The sequence below is a fragment of the Notolabrus celidotus genome, chromosome 9 (genome assembly GCF_009762535.1).
Source record: "Notolabrus celidotus isolate fNotCel1 chromosome 9, fNotCel1.pri, whole genome shotgun sequence".
Lineage (NCBI taxonomy): Eukaryota > Metazoa > Chordata > Actinopteri > Labriformes > Labridae > Notolabrus > Notolabrus celidotus.
Genome location: NC_048280.1, coordinates 11,149,987 through 11,167,114, shown reverse-complemented (window position 1 = coordinate 11,167,114; position 17,128 = coordinate 11,149,987). Strand labels below are relative to the sequence as shown.

Below are 17,128 nucleotides of genomic sequence, written 5' to 3'. Positions count from 1 at the left end.
TTAAGAGACCTTAACACATTAGTATTTCTGGTTAATATGAGAAAATTTTGCATATTGCAAATTGTTCGGAGTGAATTATCACCAAATAGATAACCACTTACTGTTTCTTTCATTCTTGCAATAAAATCTATTCATGACACACACATCACTTTGTTTATAATGTGAATGCGTGAGACAGAAGTTGCACTTGTTCTGAAGACGACTGAAAAGAAAATATTTACAGTTCAGGCAGCCTTCACTATTTTTCATGCTAACGTCAAGTCTGCCTCGTTAAGGGCCCGTTCAATCAGAATAGTTGTTTAAAAGATACATAGACATGATCTCTGCCAATTAAATCATTGGGACACAAATTATATTTAATATAGGATATTATTCATAACTGATCAGCAACGTTTCCCCCCCCCCAGGCTCGGTAAGGTTGACGGGGTGATGAAGACTTCGCAGTGAAAGAGTGCTCATCTCTGTGTCCTCTCGAGTATTTAAACAAAAGACTCCACATGTGAGAAGATTAAAGATTTAAAAAATGAAAGGGATTTTTTTTCATTATGTCTCTCTTTTTTTCCTGTACCATTCAGTCAAACTGTTCGCGTCCAGTGGCGCACAGTCAAAAGCAAAAGTCCTCAGCAGTCAGTTTAGTGATGAAGTACAGCCATCGCTACTGAATTCTGCTATATTTTTATTTCAAGAAGTCAAGATCTTGATATTAGACTAAATAATTCTACATATTTAATCAGCTCAAACTACAAGTACAAGAGAGAGCATGTAAAAAGATCATAACAAATTAGACGACAGATGTGTCCATATCGTGCTCTGCTGTCATACAAATATTTGTAATGTCTCTACTTTCTTGTACTTTACAAAATTATCAAATTGAATGAACTTAATTTTAAATAACTTACTTTTTTCTGGCTAAATAAGTTGTGAGTATTGTTTTTTTCTTTTGCATACTTTATATTTTCCATACAGTAAAAGATGGTGAGCTGTTGTTTTGTTGCTGCAGGATGGTTCAGATGATGGAGTCAGCCCAGACTTGTTGATAGCAATAAAGTTGTTCTCTACACTACCGGTGCCTGGCGTTTTGTTTTTGGTATAACTTCTTTCTGATAATAATTCAACAGTTATAAAAAAATGTCTATATTTAGACGGTTGGTGGTGATGGTTGTGAAATGTAGTTTATTACAATGGTAAAGAAGCAAGAAAGCACACTAAATGTCCTTTCATAACTTTTCAGGAAATCTAACACTGACAACTATATTTCAGAACCCCTGGCTTTCCAAAAGACAATAACAGGTTTCAACCATCATCAAAAAATAAATAAATAAAATAAAACTAATCTCATGACTTCACATTAAGATCTACTTAGCCCAGTAAGCGATGGTATGACATTGAAAGGTCACTGAGGACAGTTCCTGGTGCTGAAGTTAGGTCTGATATTTAACCTATCAGAGCACCTCTTTTCAAATACAAAAGGCCCTTTGTTTAGAGTGATAGAAATTGCTATCAGTTTATAGGACTGAAGCTCATACTTATTTCCGGGTGGATTAATCTACTGATTTTTTTTTTTTTTTTTTACGACTGACGGTTTATATTTTGGTTTGAGAGAATACTTAATAAAATAAAAAACGAATTTCTTAGATCAAAAGTCAACACCTCACATGTTTCTCTTGTCAAGACATCTTCCAAAATAAATATATATTTTCAATTCAAGAAAACAATCCTCATTATCCATAATGAGTTATTAAAAAAAATCTTCATGGTTCAAAATGTTGCAGTTTTATTTTCTTCAGGTGGTTGAATGAGTATGTCTCATGTTTGCAAAATAAAGCCTTATCTTCGTCATGTACATAGACTGAGAGTAAACTAGTTAAAGTGGCTTTTTCTTTAAAGTGGACTGTTTTCATGAGGCAGGGGTAAGGGGGAGAAATAACGACGTTCGATCCACGCATCTCTTGAGATCAGGGCTCGTGACTTCACGGTTGTCTTACATATAAAAATGATGGACTCACTCTCAAACCATTTTACGCACGAACAATGCTCCTCTCCAACACCACGGACTCTCTGACCGGAGGAGGAGTGCCTCTCTCGGTTGACTTCGACAGTCCGGAGGATTACTTTGTCTTCATATTCCAGATTGTATTCGCTACCACCACTGTTCTCGTGGCTGGAACTGTAGTCATTGGCATATTGGCCACTAAAGCGCTGCGCCTCCAGAACAGGTTCATTTTCATGCTTAACACCAGTATCTGTGACACTCTGGTTGGCTTTTCAGTGTATTATCTGGGTCTGTTTGATGTTCAAGAGGGATATCCGCCTAGAAACGGCACTTACAATGTTTTACCGTCTCTCCTAGGGGTGAATATATTGACATTTATGTTCGCACAGTTTGACCGGTACTTCGCTGTGTGTCATCCATTCATCTACAGCCGCTTTGTAACCAGACACTTTGTGATTGGCGTCAATATCTACTGCTGGCTTTATAACTTCGCTCACCTCCTCGCCAGGAACTTGTTGCCTGTGTCTAAATCCTTACAGCTGTTCGTGGTCAGCATTATCTTATTTCAACTAGTCGTGTTCACCAAAGTGGCCATGACGATCAAACTGTATGTCGTTGCCAGATTCCAGGTGGAAAAAGACCCTCCGAGCGCAGAGAAAGACAGCAAGAAGGAATCCCTGAGAATCATCATTTTTGTTGTCATAAGCTTCTTGGTGTTGTGGTCTCCCTCTTTTGTAAATATAATTTACAAGTTTGTGACAAGGAGGGGGCTGACCTTCAGAAACGATGCCACCAATCTTTTCGCCATCATGGCTCGACTGAACGCGGTGTGCACCCCGTCTGTGTACATCTGGGGGAGTCCGGCTCTGAGGGACGCCATGATGAAGACAGTGTGGGGCAGAGCGTGTCCCAGATGCAAGAGAAGGTAAACGGTCTGCATGCAAAAAGCAACCCCATGTTCAATGTATTTATCATAAAAATACTGAGTTTTTTTTATCAATTTGTGCAGTCATTACTGATAAAAAAGTGTCTAATCATTTTCCTCAGAGTTGACCCATGCCACAGGAGGGAAGATACGAAGACTTCGTGGAAATAAGAACCAGAGGTCTCCGTTCAGCACGTGACGCTAGTAACACTATCATTTTTGGACATTTTCCTCTCTCTCTGTAAAAAGGTTAGAAATCTGTGGAATGGATTTAGAGGATGTTTAAAAGTTATGCTGCAGTAAATATACAGTCAAAGACAAAGACGGTCCAAATACGCAAGGGCCCGGCTATGCCCAATTTCCAAGGAAAGTATGTGTGTCTAAATTGTCACGAAAACATGAAAAATCTACCAACCAGTTGCAGTGTGGTCATTAAAGGTCAAAGACAACAATATTCTATTTTTCAATGATATTTCCACTGTGTTTTCAGCCACGGTAACTTACCCACATGTGCATTCTTGTGATCAGTGTCGCTGTCCACGGTGTGTGGTGCTGAACCTTACAGCACGCAAGTCGTTTTGGTTTGTTTTATTGTTTATCCAAATATTCTGTTGTGTATTGTTTTGTTTTCAGACTTTTCTCAGTGTAGCTTCACACGTTTAGAATCAAATGTATCACTAATAGTGATTTAATACAATACAATAAGTACGCACAAAGGACACTAAACAGGAAGATTTTCTTTGTTCTTATCCCAACTTAAAATGTAATAATGCTAAAAAAAAAATTGATCTTGTTTCTGATTTTATCTCATTTTTATAAAGGGATGTTGAATAATCACAAGTTGCTGGGTGTCTCAAAAATCTCACCTTTAGATATTTTGTGTACAGGGCATCTATGGGACAAAGATTTTAATTTAGGGGATAAGGTATGCAGTGGCTTCATCTTGGACCTGCAGAAAAAAAGCAAAACTTGTACCACCATGTTACTAAAAGGCTATCACTTCAAGTAAATCCAACTTTAGGTCTATATTTAATTTAAGTCCTAATGTTTATTGTCACATGTTTATCCACTATTAAGGATGCATCACAGCACTGACATGACTGCAGGAAGCTTTGCCACCACAATAAAATGGAGTTTTTATTGAAAGATTACTTCTACATAAACAGACATATTTTCAGACTTAACAAACTTCTCTTTCTACTTGAATCCATACAAATGAATAATGTGTATGTACTGAACATATTCATAGCCCCGTCTTTATTAAACAGCTTATGTAATGAAAGCTATTTTCTTATATTTAATTCTTTATTCATATGCAAATTAAATATTTGCTTTTGTGGGTCAATACATCTTGTAGTTTCAGACACATAGCTATTAATTCCCTGAAACTGCGCATGATTGCACAGATTCCCTCAGACTTCATCCCTAAGATTTAAATTGAACACGTTTCAATAAATGAAATAACTTTTTATACTTTTAGCAAAAATAACAAAAGTAATACTTGCTATCAGACTCAAATGTATTGGTTCTTTATCTATACCTGATTTTTTCAGGGACACCGATATACACAGTTTATCCAAGAGAAGTATCACATGTCTGTATGTTGGGGACTGTGTAACCACATGTTTTGCAAAGTTGATTAAGCCCCTCATCAATTTTCAAAATACAGCTTTGGTGGAAAATTTAGGGCAACATTAAGACCTGGACACTTAAATGTCCACTTCAGTAATAGGGTGAGTCCTGTTCAAAGCTCCTTACAACTGTAGTGCTATTTGCAATGTATGGGTACTTCACTCCATGTTATCAGACATTCACACAGTCCAAATGGGAAGTCAATGACATATATATGTATCAAATAGGGTTTAAAACCTGTTGGAAATGATTCCTGATCAATCCAAATCTATCTGAGAAAAAGAAAATAACTCGCTAAAAACTCTCTTGAATATTGTCAAAATCCTGGCTGGAAAAGCTGAGGTCAAGGCAAATGTGAAACTATTTATTCTCTGGTCAAATCCCCACAATGACTCAGAGATTGACATTAAAGCATTCAAATTAAATCAAAGGGTCCCTACAACTTACATTAATAGAAATACTGAAAGCAAAACTCTTCCTGCTACAAAGGCTGAACCCACAGAGTGAGGTTCAGGTGTTGATGGGAACACAGCACACACAGAACTCAAATTTGCCAATTGCTTATTTGGATGACAATGAAGTCACTAGATAGCTAAATCAGATGAACAAATATATCATATGTAGTTACTGATATCATTATGATTGATCATGCACATTTTAGTAGCAAAGTAATGAAAATGTCATTAGATATAAACACGTTTAAGCTGACGATAACATGTTTCACTACCAAGTCTGGGGGAAGAGAAAATGTACGGTCTTGAAAGTTGTATCAATGTTACCTTAGAAGGTAGGTAAAAAAAACTTAATTTATTTACCTTAGAAGACTCAGTGTTTATTTTTGGTCAGGGTTCCACTTTTTATGTTAATGAAAATAAGCAGAAATTTACAGCTGGAACTATTAGAAAGGTGTGCTTCAGTCTATATGTGTGAAAATATCAACTTTCCACTTGTCTTATTGCTTACTGTTGACCAACATATCATCTGTATGTACATTCTGTGATAAATAACAAAATAAAACGCTAATTTGCTTAAATTACATTTGCTATTTGAGTCCAAATTAGTTGAGATTAGCATGTTTCATTCTTGCTGAGTTGTACTGTCCACACCTGGTTTAAAGGTTTTGCTCAATCCCTCTTGACAAAATTCAAAGATTTAACAAATGTAGCTGTATGTTTCAGCCTTATTTAAATCATTATTTGTTTAACCAACACCAAATAATTTCCATAGAGGTGAGAGTTTATTCAAATCTGACAGGATATGCATGATGAAGGAATGTTCACTGAAAGAGGAAGTGGATCAAGTTGTGGGTGTGCGTCATTTCTACCACAGTGTCCATGGAGGCTGCTTCAGTGGGAAGGAGGCCAAAGAGGAAACGTTGACAGGGATGGAAATGACAGCCCACGGCAGTGCTTGTCTCTGAAGGGTTCGTCTGATCATCATCCTACAGTACAAGGAACAAGGAATCAATGTCAGTAAATGTTTTGTATTCATGCTTGTAAAGAATAAAAACAATCTGAAGGGTTTTGTAGTGCACCATCAGTCTTACCCATCGCGTCCCAGCAGGAATAGAGCAGGTATGCTTGGTTTAGCAGTGCTCCCATCTGTGATCATATCAAGGTAATGACTGTCATTGTCAGCTGCATTATCCGCAATTAGAACAGCCTTGCCTCCTGCTTCCTCCACATTTCTGGCCTTTTGTACAAAGGAGCAACCTCTGGAAGGAAGACAAAAAGGGAAAAGAAATATGAGAAATTACATCGTGTAAATGATCTGCAGTTATGTAGTATGAAGTAAAAGATTCCAAAACTACAAAGACCTGCCTCACAGCTAACAACTAGAGGGGGCCTCGCTTGTGAATTACCTTCATGCACAAACCCTGAGAACCAAAACTGAGCACGGATCAAACTCTTTCAACAGAGCCAATCTATACATCTGTGGTAACTATAAACATCTCTTAGCATCAATCAATACTCAAGAATAAGTTTGTCACATTTTGTTTTCATTATTAGGGCCCTTCAGTTTGGTTTTGAGGCTGAACACTAAACGTAAAATGTTCTTATTCCTTGAATAGACTGAATAACAACTCACCACATTTACACCTGCAGTAGTTCTAAAAACGTTTTACAACAGAAAGAGCTGCATTTAGATTGAAGAGAGCTACAAGTCAAAGCTACAGTCTCCTGTTTGTCTAGCAGTGCCCAACCCATGCTACTCAAAATGTCATGTACAGCAACAGCAATGTGTTATCTTTGCCCCATGCAGTTATAAGAGCATGCAGGCAGCCAGTGTCATCAGATAAAGACTCTTACATGTGGAAGTTACATGCCAATATATCAGCTTTGATTGATAAATGGCTTTATCCAAGCTTACAATCCCAGCTTCCTACTACTCTTCTTAAAACTCTGCACTGTCTCCCTGTTTCTTTTAGAATTTATTTTTAAATTATTTTACTTGTTTTTAAAGCTCTTAATAGCCTTGCTCTTCCATACATCACTGATCTCCTGTCATTTTATGTTCCAGCCCGATCACTGAGGTCCTCGAATGCTTCCCTTTTAAATTATTATTTTAATCATTGCTTTAATATATATTTATCTTATTTATTATCATTTATTTATCTATTTCTTATATTCATCTGATCTTGTTAACGCTACCTTATCTTTAACTTTTCTTTCCACTCTTACTTATTTTATTAATTTTACAGTATTCATTTTATTTTATTTCTAAGCATTTTATTTATAATCATGCCTTTTATAATTTTACCATTGCTGTTGTTTTCTGTCTCTCTGTTATTCTGTGAAGCACTTTGGGCTGTATGTTTTTATGTATGAAAGTTGCTATATAAATAAAGTTGAGATGAGTTGAGTACTTTTCTACGTTCACAATCTTTTGTATGGTTAATACAGCATACAGAGGACATTGTAGGTAAATAAGCTTCAGTCCATACCCTCTTTCTACCAGGATTACTTGTCCCTGAACCATTTCTCTGTCCTCCAGGTCTGTGCAGCCATCTGCTGGGTTTGCTGGCACCAGGAAAATCTCCTCATAGGATGATGTCTAGGGACAAAGAGGACAGGATCATGATTAGGTGGAGTGTGTCCATTCGTCTGAAGCTTGAGAATTATATGGAAAACTAGTTCAATTGAGAAGGCAGAGGAAAAGTACTCACAAAATGTCCCCCAAAGTCTTTAGCAGGTGCAGCACTGAATATATATCCTATCTCTTCTGGACTGATGACCCGGAAATAAAGCAGTTCATTGACCCTTAGACCTAGAGGAAAGGAAAGAAAGAAAGACGACCAGCTTACCTCTGAGCTGTGAATAACTCTACCGTCAGTATGAAGTCAGTGTTGGTTAACCACAGCTGCGACTGGAAATGAACCCGAGACTATGACACAGTGCGACTATGAGACAGTGCGCCTCTGCACTTGACTTCATCAGTGACACACTGTGAAGCATGCTATTTCCGTCAAAACCAACATCTAGCGTTTTTAGAGGTTTTCCCACGTAAGCAATTGAAACTTGTCCCTGCCCCACGCGCTCACCTGACATGCAACTGAGCTGCATGAAAACGCTCCAGAGATATAACAGTAAAGCCCCTGTGCGAACAACTATTGCCATTTTCAAGACAATTGTCGAGCTCCCCGGCGTTACATAGACGAAGCGTCAGTTTGGTTGTCTTTTAAGGAGCGCTTTCTTATCCATAAGTGGCTGATATTATGTTTGTGTACACTGAGGCTTCAGGTTAGCAACCACTTCCGCCATTTCTTTGCTGCGCATGCGTATGTTGCAGAGCCGGATTAACCTGCTCGGTAGCCGCGGGAAAGTTGGGCCCCCTTTTCTGGTATCCCAGAAAATGTTATTTCCTAAGTTGAGCTGTTACTATTCTTTTATTGTTTTTATTTATTATTATATTTGTGTATGATTATATTGTATCTTAGTAACTGTACAGCACTTTGGTCAACTGAGGTTGTTTCTAAATGTGCTTTATAAATAAAGCTTGACTTGACTTGATCCCTCGCCAATGCCATTAAGAGAAACACTTATAATTTCCACAACAATTAACCTTTCTGTGCTTTCTGTGATTGTGTAATCTGAATTTATATTTTATATATCAGTCACCAATTATAAGCATATGCTAAAACATTTAAAGGTGACATTTTAGGCTCTTTTTCATCAATATATATTGGTCTAAGAGGTCCCCAAAAAATGTCTTTAAAGTTTATGCTCAAAAAAACACTTTGAGGAGCACTGGTGGCCTAGCGGTCTAAGCGCCCCACATACAGAGGCTACAGTCCTCATCGCAGGGGTCGCCGGTTCGATTCCCGGCCAGTCGACCATCTCCTGCATGTCTTCCCCCATTCTCTACTCCCCACATTTCCTGTCACTCTTCAGCTGTACTATATAATAAAGGCAAAAAATATAACTTAAAAAATACATAAATAAATAAATTTGAAATCAGATTTTGGCATGCCTGAAAAACCCTCTTTTTCAGCCCTGCTCAGAACAGGCTGTTCACTCTCTGACCGCGCCCCCTCAGGAAGTGGATGTGCCCACGTCTGTCCAGGACCTTGATCTAATGTATACATGTTTGCTGAATATACACGGCTGCTTACAGACCCGCGTTACTTCAACCCTCTGAATTTGATCCAGAATCTGATCCTGACGGAGATGCGCCTGCAGCAGGACCTTTCTGAATGATTGGTCACAGATTTAGTGTTTCTTGTTGTTTTATTTGTCAGTATGTCGACGTGTGTCTTGGAACACAGCTACGAACATGTAGCTATGTGGCTATGCTAACTAGCGCTAGCACTTTTCCATGAAAAATACAAATCATCCACTAGATCTTCAAATCTGCAGACGTGGGGAGTAAAACCAACCTTTGTGTTTATTAAGACAGCCTACAACTATGCCTCCCTCCTAAGCTCCTTGTTACCTGATTTGTTTTCCATGTCTGATGAAGATAGGATTCAATTCCTGTTTACTCACAAAGTGTCTCAGTTTGCTCAGTTTGTGTTAAATGCTGTTCAGCAGCGTAGGAGCACACTCTATGTCTGATTTAGTTTTCACTGTCAAATGTCTGAAGTGTACCACTGTGCTATTGAATTACTTTAGGTCATTGTTGGGCATGTGCAGTATTGTAACTGCTCTTCTTTCTTCTTTTTTCCTTTTCTTCTTATGTTGTTGCTCCTATTTTTTTGTTTTTGTAGTGTCTTGTAAGTCCATATGGGCTGGGCACCTTTATGGTGCACGACACGATGAATAATAAATAAACTAAACAAAAAAAAAAAACCTAAAATAAAGTAAAATTTCCACAACAATGAACCTTTCTGTGCTTTCTGTGATTGTCTAATCTGAATTTATATTTTTATATATCAGTCACCAATTATAAGCATATGCTAAAACATTTAAAGCAGGGCTATTCGATTAAATATTTGGTTGGGCTGGATTTTGAAACTAGGGACATGAGCTGGGCCGGACATTTTTAGCAGACAGTGAGTAAAGTTAACCATTTTAAAAATACATATATATATATTATATATATATATAAGATAACAAACACACTGGATGTTTATTCATGTATTGCCACATATAAAAGGGCATAAACATAATAAAAGAGCAGTACTTAAACTAAACCTATGCTGAAATACTGCTTCTTTAAGTTTTTACATTTAAAACACATAACTTCAACACATTTTGACAGGTAAATACAAGCACATGTTAAGGTGCATATGAACAAAAAAAACAAAGTGCAGATTAGGAACACCATCTTTTGTTTATTCTGAAAGTGCATAAAAAAGTAACTTGCTTAACAGCAACTTTTCAGAACTTGAGGTATTTTTCTTCTTTTGAAGTAACAAAAAACACAGTTTGTCCCTGTCCTTATTTGGTCCCATTTGAGACAGTCACAACTTCAGTGCATATAATCAAAAAACAAAAACAAAAACAAAACAGTGGGCACGGTGACACTTTTCCTTTGAAATGAAATAAAGACCCAGCTGACATCAAAGTGCATAATGAAGCGCAATGAAGTGAAATAACTGTGCGAACAAAATGTCTTTCTTAAATGTTAAACTTATAATAAGTGAATCAGAAAACAGTAATACACATAAATACATCTCAACTTATGTGATGTATGTTACAGTTCCCTTGTTGATTTTTGTAGTGGGAGAAATGAAACTTCTTTTGAACAAGAGCACGGATTTTTGGCTCATAAGATGTCATGCAATCCGAAGGCAGTGACGAAGAGTACTGTCGGTCAAAAAGCAACGATAGCAGCTTTTTATCATGTTCATGTGTGAAAAGCTTGATTCTAATGTGTATGTTGATCCAAACATACTGAGCAAGTGGACTGGCAGTTGCTTTCGGGCCACTCAAGGGTTGCTTTCAGGCCGCTTATTGAATAGAGGTGATTTAAAGAACAGTTTGGAACTTTGGGAATTTGATTACTTGTTTCTGTCCTAGATGTTTAGTAGGCCCACTCTAATGTGTTCATTGTGTTCAGTCACCCCAATTCCCCTGGTGATGAATATGTATTTCTAATTTCTAATTAATGATGTAAGTATGATCCCATTTTGAGATGAGTATAATTTTTTGTAAATTGTATATCCACATATCAAGCCTCATGGTGTATTATAGAAAGCTAAACTTAGCAAAGGTCTGTGCTCAATGCATGGTTCCATTTATTCCAAGAAACACTATTTTTTGAAGGTCAATTTGAAAATGTGCAAAATAATATTTCAGTACTACTTTTCTGATCTTAATATGTGACAGAGTTACTTGTTTGTGATTACACTGTGACAAATAAAATGTAAGTAATAATAATCATCATAATAAGAATAACTATAGCGCTTTTCTAAATACTCAAAGATGCTTAATAAACACTAGCATTGTCTTATTCAATTCACAGCTTTCAAAATACAATTTAATGTTCTAGTATCATCCAAGCAATTCACAAATACATTCAAAGCACAGTTTAATCCCTTCATACATGCCCATTATAATTTCCTACCAGTGCTTTTCACAGTAGAACAACTACATTTAAAATGTAGGTTTCTATTGAACATCTCCTTTTTGAGATATTTTGATTTAGTTAATAACGTTCTTTCCTTTATTCCTCTTTCTCTTCCTGCAATGGAGCAACTCTGGACAGAAGGATTTCCCTGTGTTCCTACATTTGTCTTTCTTCTGTTTGCCTGTGGTTACCTGCAATGAATAAATGAAAGATTCCGAAATAAGTAAGAAATGAAATGATAGCACACACACACACACACACACACACACACACACACACACACACACACACACACACACACACACACACACACACACACACACACACACACACACACACACACACACACACACACACAATTCCTAAAAACTTGCATATGCAAACTTCCATTTCTATTTCAATCATCTGGATATGATTGTGAGTATCGAAGATGACTCAAAAGATAATTAAATGTTATTTTGGTAATTTTCAGGACCATGCCTAACATTCATACTTGAGCTTGTAGTCTCCTCACACCATAGTGTTTTTACATCTCTTACTGGGAGACAAGTAAGCTCTGCTGCAGGTGTTATAAGATCAGAGTCTTCACTAAAGATTGTTTTTTAGTTGATTATAAGCTGTGAGCAAATATACACATTTTTCATTGTCGGTTGACAGAACTTGCTCTGCATGAAAATGCAGGTAAACTAGCAATTACTGCAAAAAATTCTAACTGGACATCAATGCATTTGTCATCTATAAACATTTTAGCTTTAGTTCAGATAAACTCATAATTCATTATACATTTAAAAGGGAACACATTTTACACAAATAGCCACTGAGCCAGATTGTGTAGTTTTTTTTCCTTACCAAATGTTTCCTTTTCATTCTACCACTGCTTGAATTCTTCAGATACAGATGGACGGGCGCAGGTTTAGCTTAGCGGTGCAAAGAGGCTGGATCTTGATGCAGAAGGCCCAAAACCTTTTGCTTCACGTCGTTCCCCAGCCTCTTCTACACTTTCCCGCTCTATTCACTATTCTATCCTCTATATAAAGGTCTATAACAAAAAAATAATCTTTAAAAAAGATGGCCTTATATTTCTGGGTTTCCCTGTCTAAATGGGTTGAATGAAAAATTTGATATAAGGTACTACTGTTCCTTTTACCGCTGAATCAAAAACAGTTGAATATCAGTCTTTAAAAATGAATGAGAGTGAAGTAAACTGGCTCATTATTTAACTGAAATGTTCAGTACACCACATACTGCAGTCCCCAGTGTAGTAGCAAACTTCAATTTGTTCCTGTATAGTTCCCTTTTTATTGTAAACTTGCTTTTAACTTCTCGATTTGAAGCGACATTCTCTTTTTTTAAAACTCTATTTTCTACAAGTGACTCAGAGTATATTTGCTGCTTTGACTTAACTCAATCAGTACACACCTAATGACAAATCTTTCTGAGAATCTATCCACCCCCTGAAGAAAATGTTAATTAAAACTGCAAGGGGGTTTTGATTGCACATGACATGAGAAACACATAAATAAAGAAGGAACATGTATAAGGAAGGAAGCAAAAAGCTTTTTTTATTTCTTTTTTTTTTTTGCGAAGTGCCAAATCACCAAAGTACAAAGTAACACCAACACACTCACACAGACATAACATGGACAAGAAACACAATGTGGGATATTCTGCTTGAAGTGCAGAGATGAAAACATAACCTCTGATTGTTGTTAACTTAATTATTTTAGGTTGATATTCTATGATTTTTATCTTCAGGATATTATGGATGGGGAAAAACAGTCAGAGACCCGTTGTTAAAGATTTTGTCCATCTGTATCTGACATTTGTCATGGAGAATGGAAGTGCTTTTGTAAGCAAGAGAGATGTTCCCTTAGGTTATTTTTCTCTCTCATAGTGTCTGTATAATGATGTTTTCTCAATTTTCTGTTTCATTTTAAATAAATAATAAATATATATTCATATAAATAGTTTGGGTTCAGTGAATAAATAATACATTAAATTGTGTGCTGCACTTATCTCCTGCCAGTAAACAGAGGTCATGACCTAAAACAAATCTTTTTGTGGTTGTTGTGTTTTCTCTTGGTCATCAGTGTGTAAAAGGAGACAGTCAGAAAACAAATTGACAAACAGTAGGTGAAAGGACATGAAGGGAACCTGAGTTACAGACATGTAGGAACAAAGAAAGAGCAGGAGCAGACAGTTAAGTGTTGAAATAACTTCAGTGGGTTACATTTTTCCAGGGAGTCCACTGGCTCCAGGCGGAGCGCACAAGCGGGTCTCTGGAGCGAGCCCTCAGACGCCTGATCCTCTTCGGTATCAGACCAGAAAAAGAGCTTTCATTCTGAAACACAGACAGGTCACACAATAAGAAACCCAAATGCAGACACCTGATGAGAGCCCCTGGTCTTCTTTCAGTATAAGTTGCTGTTTACCTGGCCGTTGTCTTGAAGTTCATATTGAATCTCGTGCTCAAGGCTGAAGTAGCTGTGAGGAGCTGACCAGCTGGATGGAGGCTCAATGGTCACCATCAGGTTCTGCTCCACCTCACGACATCTGCCAATCTGGGGACTATCTGGTTCAACTATGGAGAACAAAAATGACAGCAAATAATCATAACATTGGTCAAATTTAACAGTTGTATAAATCTAACCAATTACAGAGTGTGTTCAATTTGCTCAATAATATTGCTAGTATGATCAAATGAAACATAATGATGAACTGAGGAGGAAGAGCAGTGCTGCCAAGATTTGACTTCTTTTCCTCTTTAAAATATCAAGTTTGAATATTTCAATGTTATGCTGTCACAGCTTTTTTTGTTTGTGTACAGATTACTGGAAAGCATTTCTTTTCATAAACATTAAGCAGTTTTAATTTTGGTATATGTGGAAAATGGCTTTATACTCGAGAGAGTAATTATATTAAAATCACACTCTTAATGAATAACTCTATCAGAGATCTTTGCAGAAGATGCTCTTTACTGTTTCAAATTAATTATATTCTGATAAATGCCTTTAATGTGGCTCCTTTTTGCTCAGCTTACCAATGTCTCTGAGATAAAACTTCTTGGTTCGCCTGAAGACGGAGAGGTTAATGAAGGCCTCGGCTGTGAGTTCAAGCATGGTGCTCTCCTCACCATATGGTGAGAGGAAGTGAGAAACCTCAAACTGTAATGCCCCATGATCACTGCTGTTGACCCAGTGACACGACTTCCCACCTTCACTGCTGCAGAGCAAAGAAAAAAAAAACAGACTTAGAGAGAACTTTGAAACTTAGAAAGGTAAAAGTCTGTCTGCTTCTTAGTCTCTACTCATACAGTAGTTATGTCTTCTTTACAGGAATGTGCTTTTATTTATTTACCAGTCTTGGCCCAGCCCAAGGCGCACTAATTTGAAGTCCCTGTTGGTCCAGTCACAGCTGAAGACACAGTCATAAGACTTTGCCCGACAAGTGAGAAAAGAGTCTGTAAAGGTGCACATGTTAAATGTGAGTTACATTTCAAACTGTCTAATCAAAAAGGCAGAGAGTGTATCACTGAATGTGAAACATTCATTCTGTTAGTATTTCGTAAAATATTTCAGCAAGTCAGTAAGTTTCTGTCTTGACCTTGAGAGAGAAATATTCCACAGTCTGGCTTATGTTGGAACAACAAGTTCCTTATTTAAGAATGATACATACAAATTGCAACAAGGGCATCTTACCCAACTCCACTCCTTCCTTGGCCTCCAGCAGCAGATAAGTTGATGACAATAGCTTCTCTCCTCTCCAGCAGCTGTATTCCCCCAATGTAGGAATATCTACTTCTGACACCAACAGATTTGGACCATCCTGCTGGAAATGTTCTTCTGAATCGAAATCAATCAGATCCCCATCATACTTCCACGTGACATTTTCATTGGTCCCCACAACACAGGTCAGTGTGACTGGAACTTCATTGTTTCTTTTGGCGACCACATCTAAAAAAAGATAGACACAGAATGTCAGGTGCGCACACACATGGAGTCTACACAGAGACATGCAAAAAACACTTCAATTTTCAAAATGTTTGAACCAAGAGACTGTTCTAGATAGGAACAATGACTTTTATAAAATATGTGAACCATAAAGAAGATGTACAATTTTCTGGGAAGCTGCTGAGTCCATGTGTTTCAGAGAGGCTGAGAAAAAGAAGCCCAAATGTCCACAGTGCCAAGGTCTTCTGATAGATTGTATGAAATCAGGAGGAAAATTGAATATCAGTCATTTTCAATTGAACATCTTCAAATCAATAACTTCATGCTTTAAACTCAATAAATAATCACTTCATTTGAAAGCTGTTAATATTCATTTCATCTTAACTTAAGAAACAAGAGGACAAACTTGTTAATGGACATTTAAAGTAGTGAAAAGCAAATGTATTCTTTGATATGACATTTAAAGACAAGAAAAACAAGGTTGGTTGTGTATTCCTTATTCTGACATCAAATAGTCTAACACCTGCAAAGACTCAAAGAAGTTATTTCTTACCATTGGGATGATGTTACACTGAAGAGCGGCAAAAGAAAAATTCAGGAGCAGAAGTTCAGCCGTGGTCGTCTTGATGATTGTATGCTCCAAATGTCAACTGACCATCATATTTATAACGCTGCCTACAGCATCATCATCGCCTTCAAAGGTGTGAAAGAAACTGAGAGGTATAGTAAACAGATTAGGAACCAATACGCAGAGTTTTCCTGCAATGCATTTCCTCAACAGTTATTTGCATTTGTTGACTAGATAAAGTTACAAATAAGGAACTGCAAGATAGAGATAACAAGTATGAAGTGTGGGTGTGAAGTGGGGTGGGGGGCTGCCCTTGGCCTTTAAAATTAAAACACTGCAAACACGCCACATCTGAGATATACTTTATCTGATTAACATTTGTGGAACCACACAAATGCGACTGACACATCAGAAATACACACTCCAAAAAGGTATACACACATTTGATCCTCAGTCTTCACAGACTCCTATTGTATGAACTGAATCAAAAGACAGTATTTTGATATAACATGGAGATCACAGACTCTCTGCTCTAGTTATCTACTCCTCAGGTGTTGTGAAATTTGTTTTCTTGTTGGTCTTTTTTTCTATAGCTGATTTAAAGATGAAACTCATGAAAATCTAAACTTGATTGTTTTTTTTTTATACTTTATTTACAGTGTTTTAGTATTTCTCAAGCTAAAATGCCGAATCAAACACAAGTTTCACCTTCTCAAATATTAATAATTGTTATTTCTTGCCATTTAAAAAACAAGAAAATGGAATGGTCTTTACTTCTGTCTTAACAGTTGTACAAAATAAGCAACTTGACCATTTAAACCTGAGCTTTAGGAAACAACAATTGACTACTCCTTCCTCCCACTTAATACCAAATGATTTATCACTTCATTTTAAATGACTATTAGTCATCAACTGCGGCTCTACAAGAGAAATTCTCTTTAAGTGTATTTTGGAACTGATGGTTTCTTTTTTCTTGTAGACCTAGTTTGAACCCAAAACTCGATGAAACTGGTCACCTGTTAGAGGATTTTCCCCCATCCTACGGTCAT

At 37.0% G+C, this 17,128-nt stretch overlaps 3 protein-coding genes across 3 annotated transcripts; 1 reads left to right on the top strand and 2 right to left on the bottom strand.

Annotated features, from left to right (window-relative positions):
* The first annotated feature begins 2,031 nt into the window (after nt 1-2,031).
* LOC117818568 (G-protein coupled receptor 183-like) lies at nt 2,032-4,165 on the top strand. The gene is made up of 2 exons (XM_034691507.1): nt 2,032-2,918; nt 3,041-4,165. The coding sequence occupies exons 1-2, from the start codon at nt 2,032-2,034 to the stop codon at nt 3,087-3,089; spliced, it is 936 nt and encodes a 311-aa protein (XP_034547398.1). The 3' UTR covers nt 3,090-4,165.
* Nucleotides 4,166-5,765: 1,600 nt separating this feature from the next.
* On the bottom strand, nt 5,766-8,339 carry LOC117818451 (protease-associated domain-containing protein 1-like). Its single transcript, XM_034691319.1, has 5 exons — nt 8,092-8,339; nt 7,717-7,817; nt 7,495-7,604; nt 6,097-6,264; nt 5,766-5,991 (listed from the first exon to the last, which is right to left on the bottom strand). Exons 1-5 carry the CDS (start codon nt 8,165-8,167, stop codon nt 5,871-5,873), a joined length of 576 nt encoding a protein of 191 aa, XP_034547210.1. The 5' UTR covers nt 8,168-8,339; the 3' UTR covers nt 5,766-5,870.
* A 3,110-nt stretch (nt 8,340-11,449) lies between these two features.
* si:dkey-88e18.2 (interleukin-12 subunit beta) lies at nt 11,450-16,292 on the bottom strand. The gene is made up of 8 exons (XM_034691321.1): nt 16,065-16,292; nt 15,675-15,756; nt 15,260-15,514; nt 14,919-15,021; nt 14,602-14,783; nt 13,994-14,142; nt 13,792-13,902; nt 11,450-11,752 (listed from the first exon to the last, which is right to left on the bottom strand). The coding sequence occupies exons 1-8, from the start codon at nt 16,065-16,067 to the stop codon at nt 11,636-11,638; spliced, it is 1,002 nt and encodes a 333-aa protein (XP_034547212.1). The 5' UTR covers nt 16,068-16,292; the 3' UTR covers nt 11,450-11,635.
* Between the last annotated feature and the right edge of the window lie 836 nt (nt 16,293-17,128).

What these genes read in the sequence shown, in the direction of transcription:
- LOC117818568 (XM_034691507.1), top strand. Translation starts at nt 2,032, where the DNA reads ATGCTCCTCTCCAACACCACGGACTCTCTGACCGGAGGAGGAGTGCCT. An exon ending in TGTCCCAGATGCAAGAGAAG is followed by an intron (nt 2,919 to 3,040) that starts GTAAACGGTCTG and finishes CATTTTCCTCAG; the next exon opens with AGTTGACCCATGCCACAGGA.
- LOC117818451 (XM_034691319.1), bottom strand. Translation starts at nt 8,167, where the DNA reads ATGGCAATAGTTGTTCGCACAGGGGCTTTACTGTTATATCTCTGGAGC. An exon ending in GTAATCCTGGTAGAAAGAGG is followed by an intron (nt 6,265 to 7,494) that starts GTATGGACTGAA and finishes TCTTCCTTCCAG; the next exon opens with AGGTTGCTCCTTTGTACAAA. An exon ending in TTCCTGCTGGGACGCGATGG is followed by an intron (nt 5,992 to 6,096) that starts GTAAGACTGATG and finishes CTTGTACTGTAG; the next exon opens with GATGATGATCAGACGAACCC.
- si:dkey-88e18.2 (XM_034691321.1), bottom strand. An exon ending in CTTGGGCTGGGCCAAGACTG is followed by an intron (nt 14,784 to 14,918) that starts GTAAATAAATAA and finishes TTTGCTCTGCAG; the next exon opens with CAGTGAAGGTGGGAAGTCGT. An exon ending in AGTGGACTCCCTGGAAAAAT is followed by an intron (nt 11,753 to 13,791) that starts GTAACCCACTGA and finishes TATTCATTGCAG; the next exon opens with GTAACCACAGGCAAACAGAA.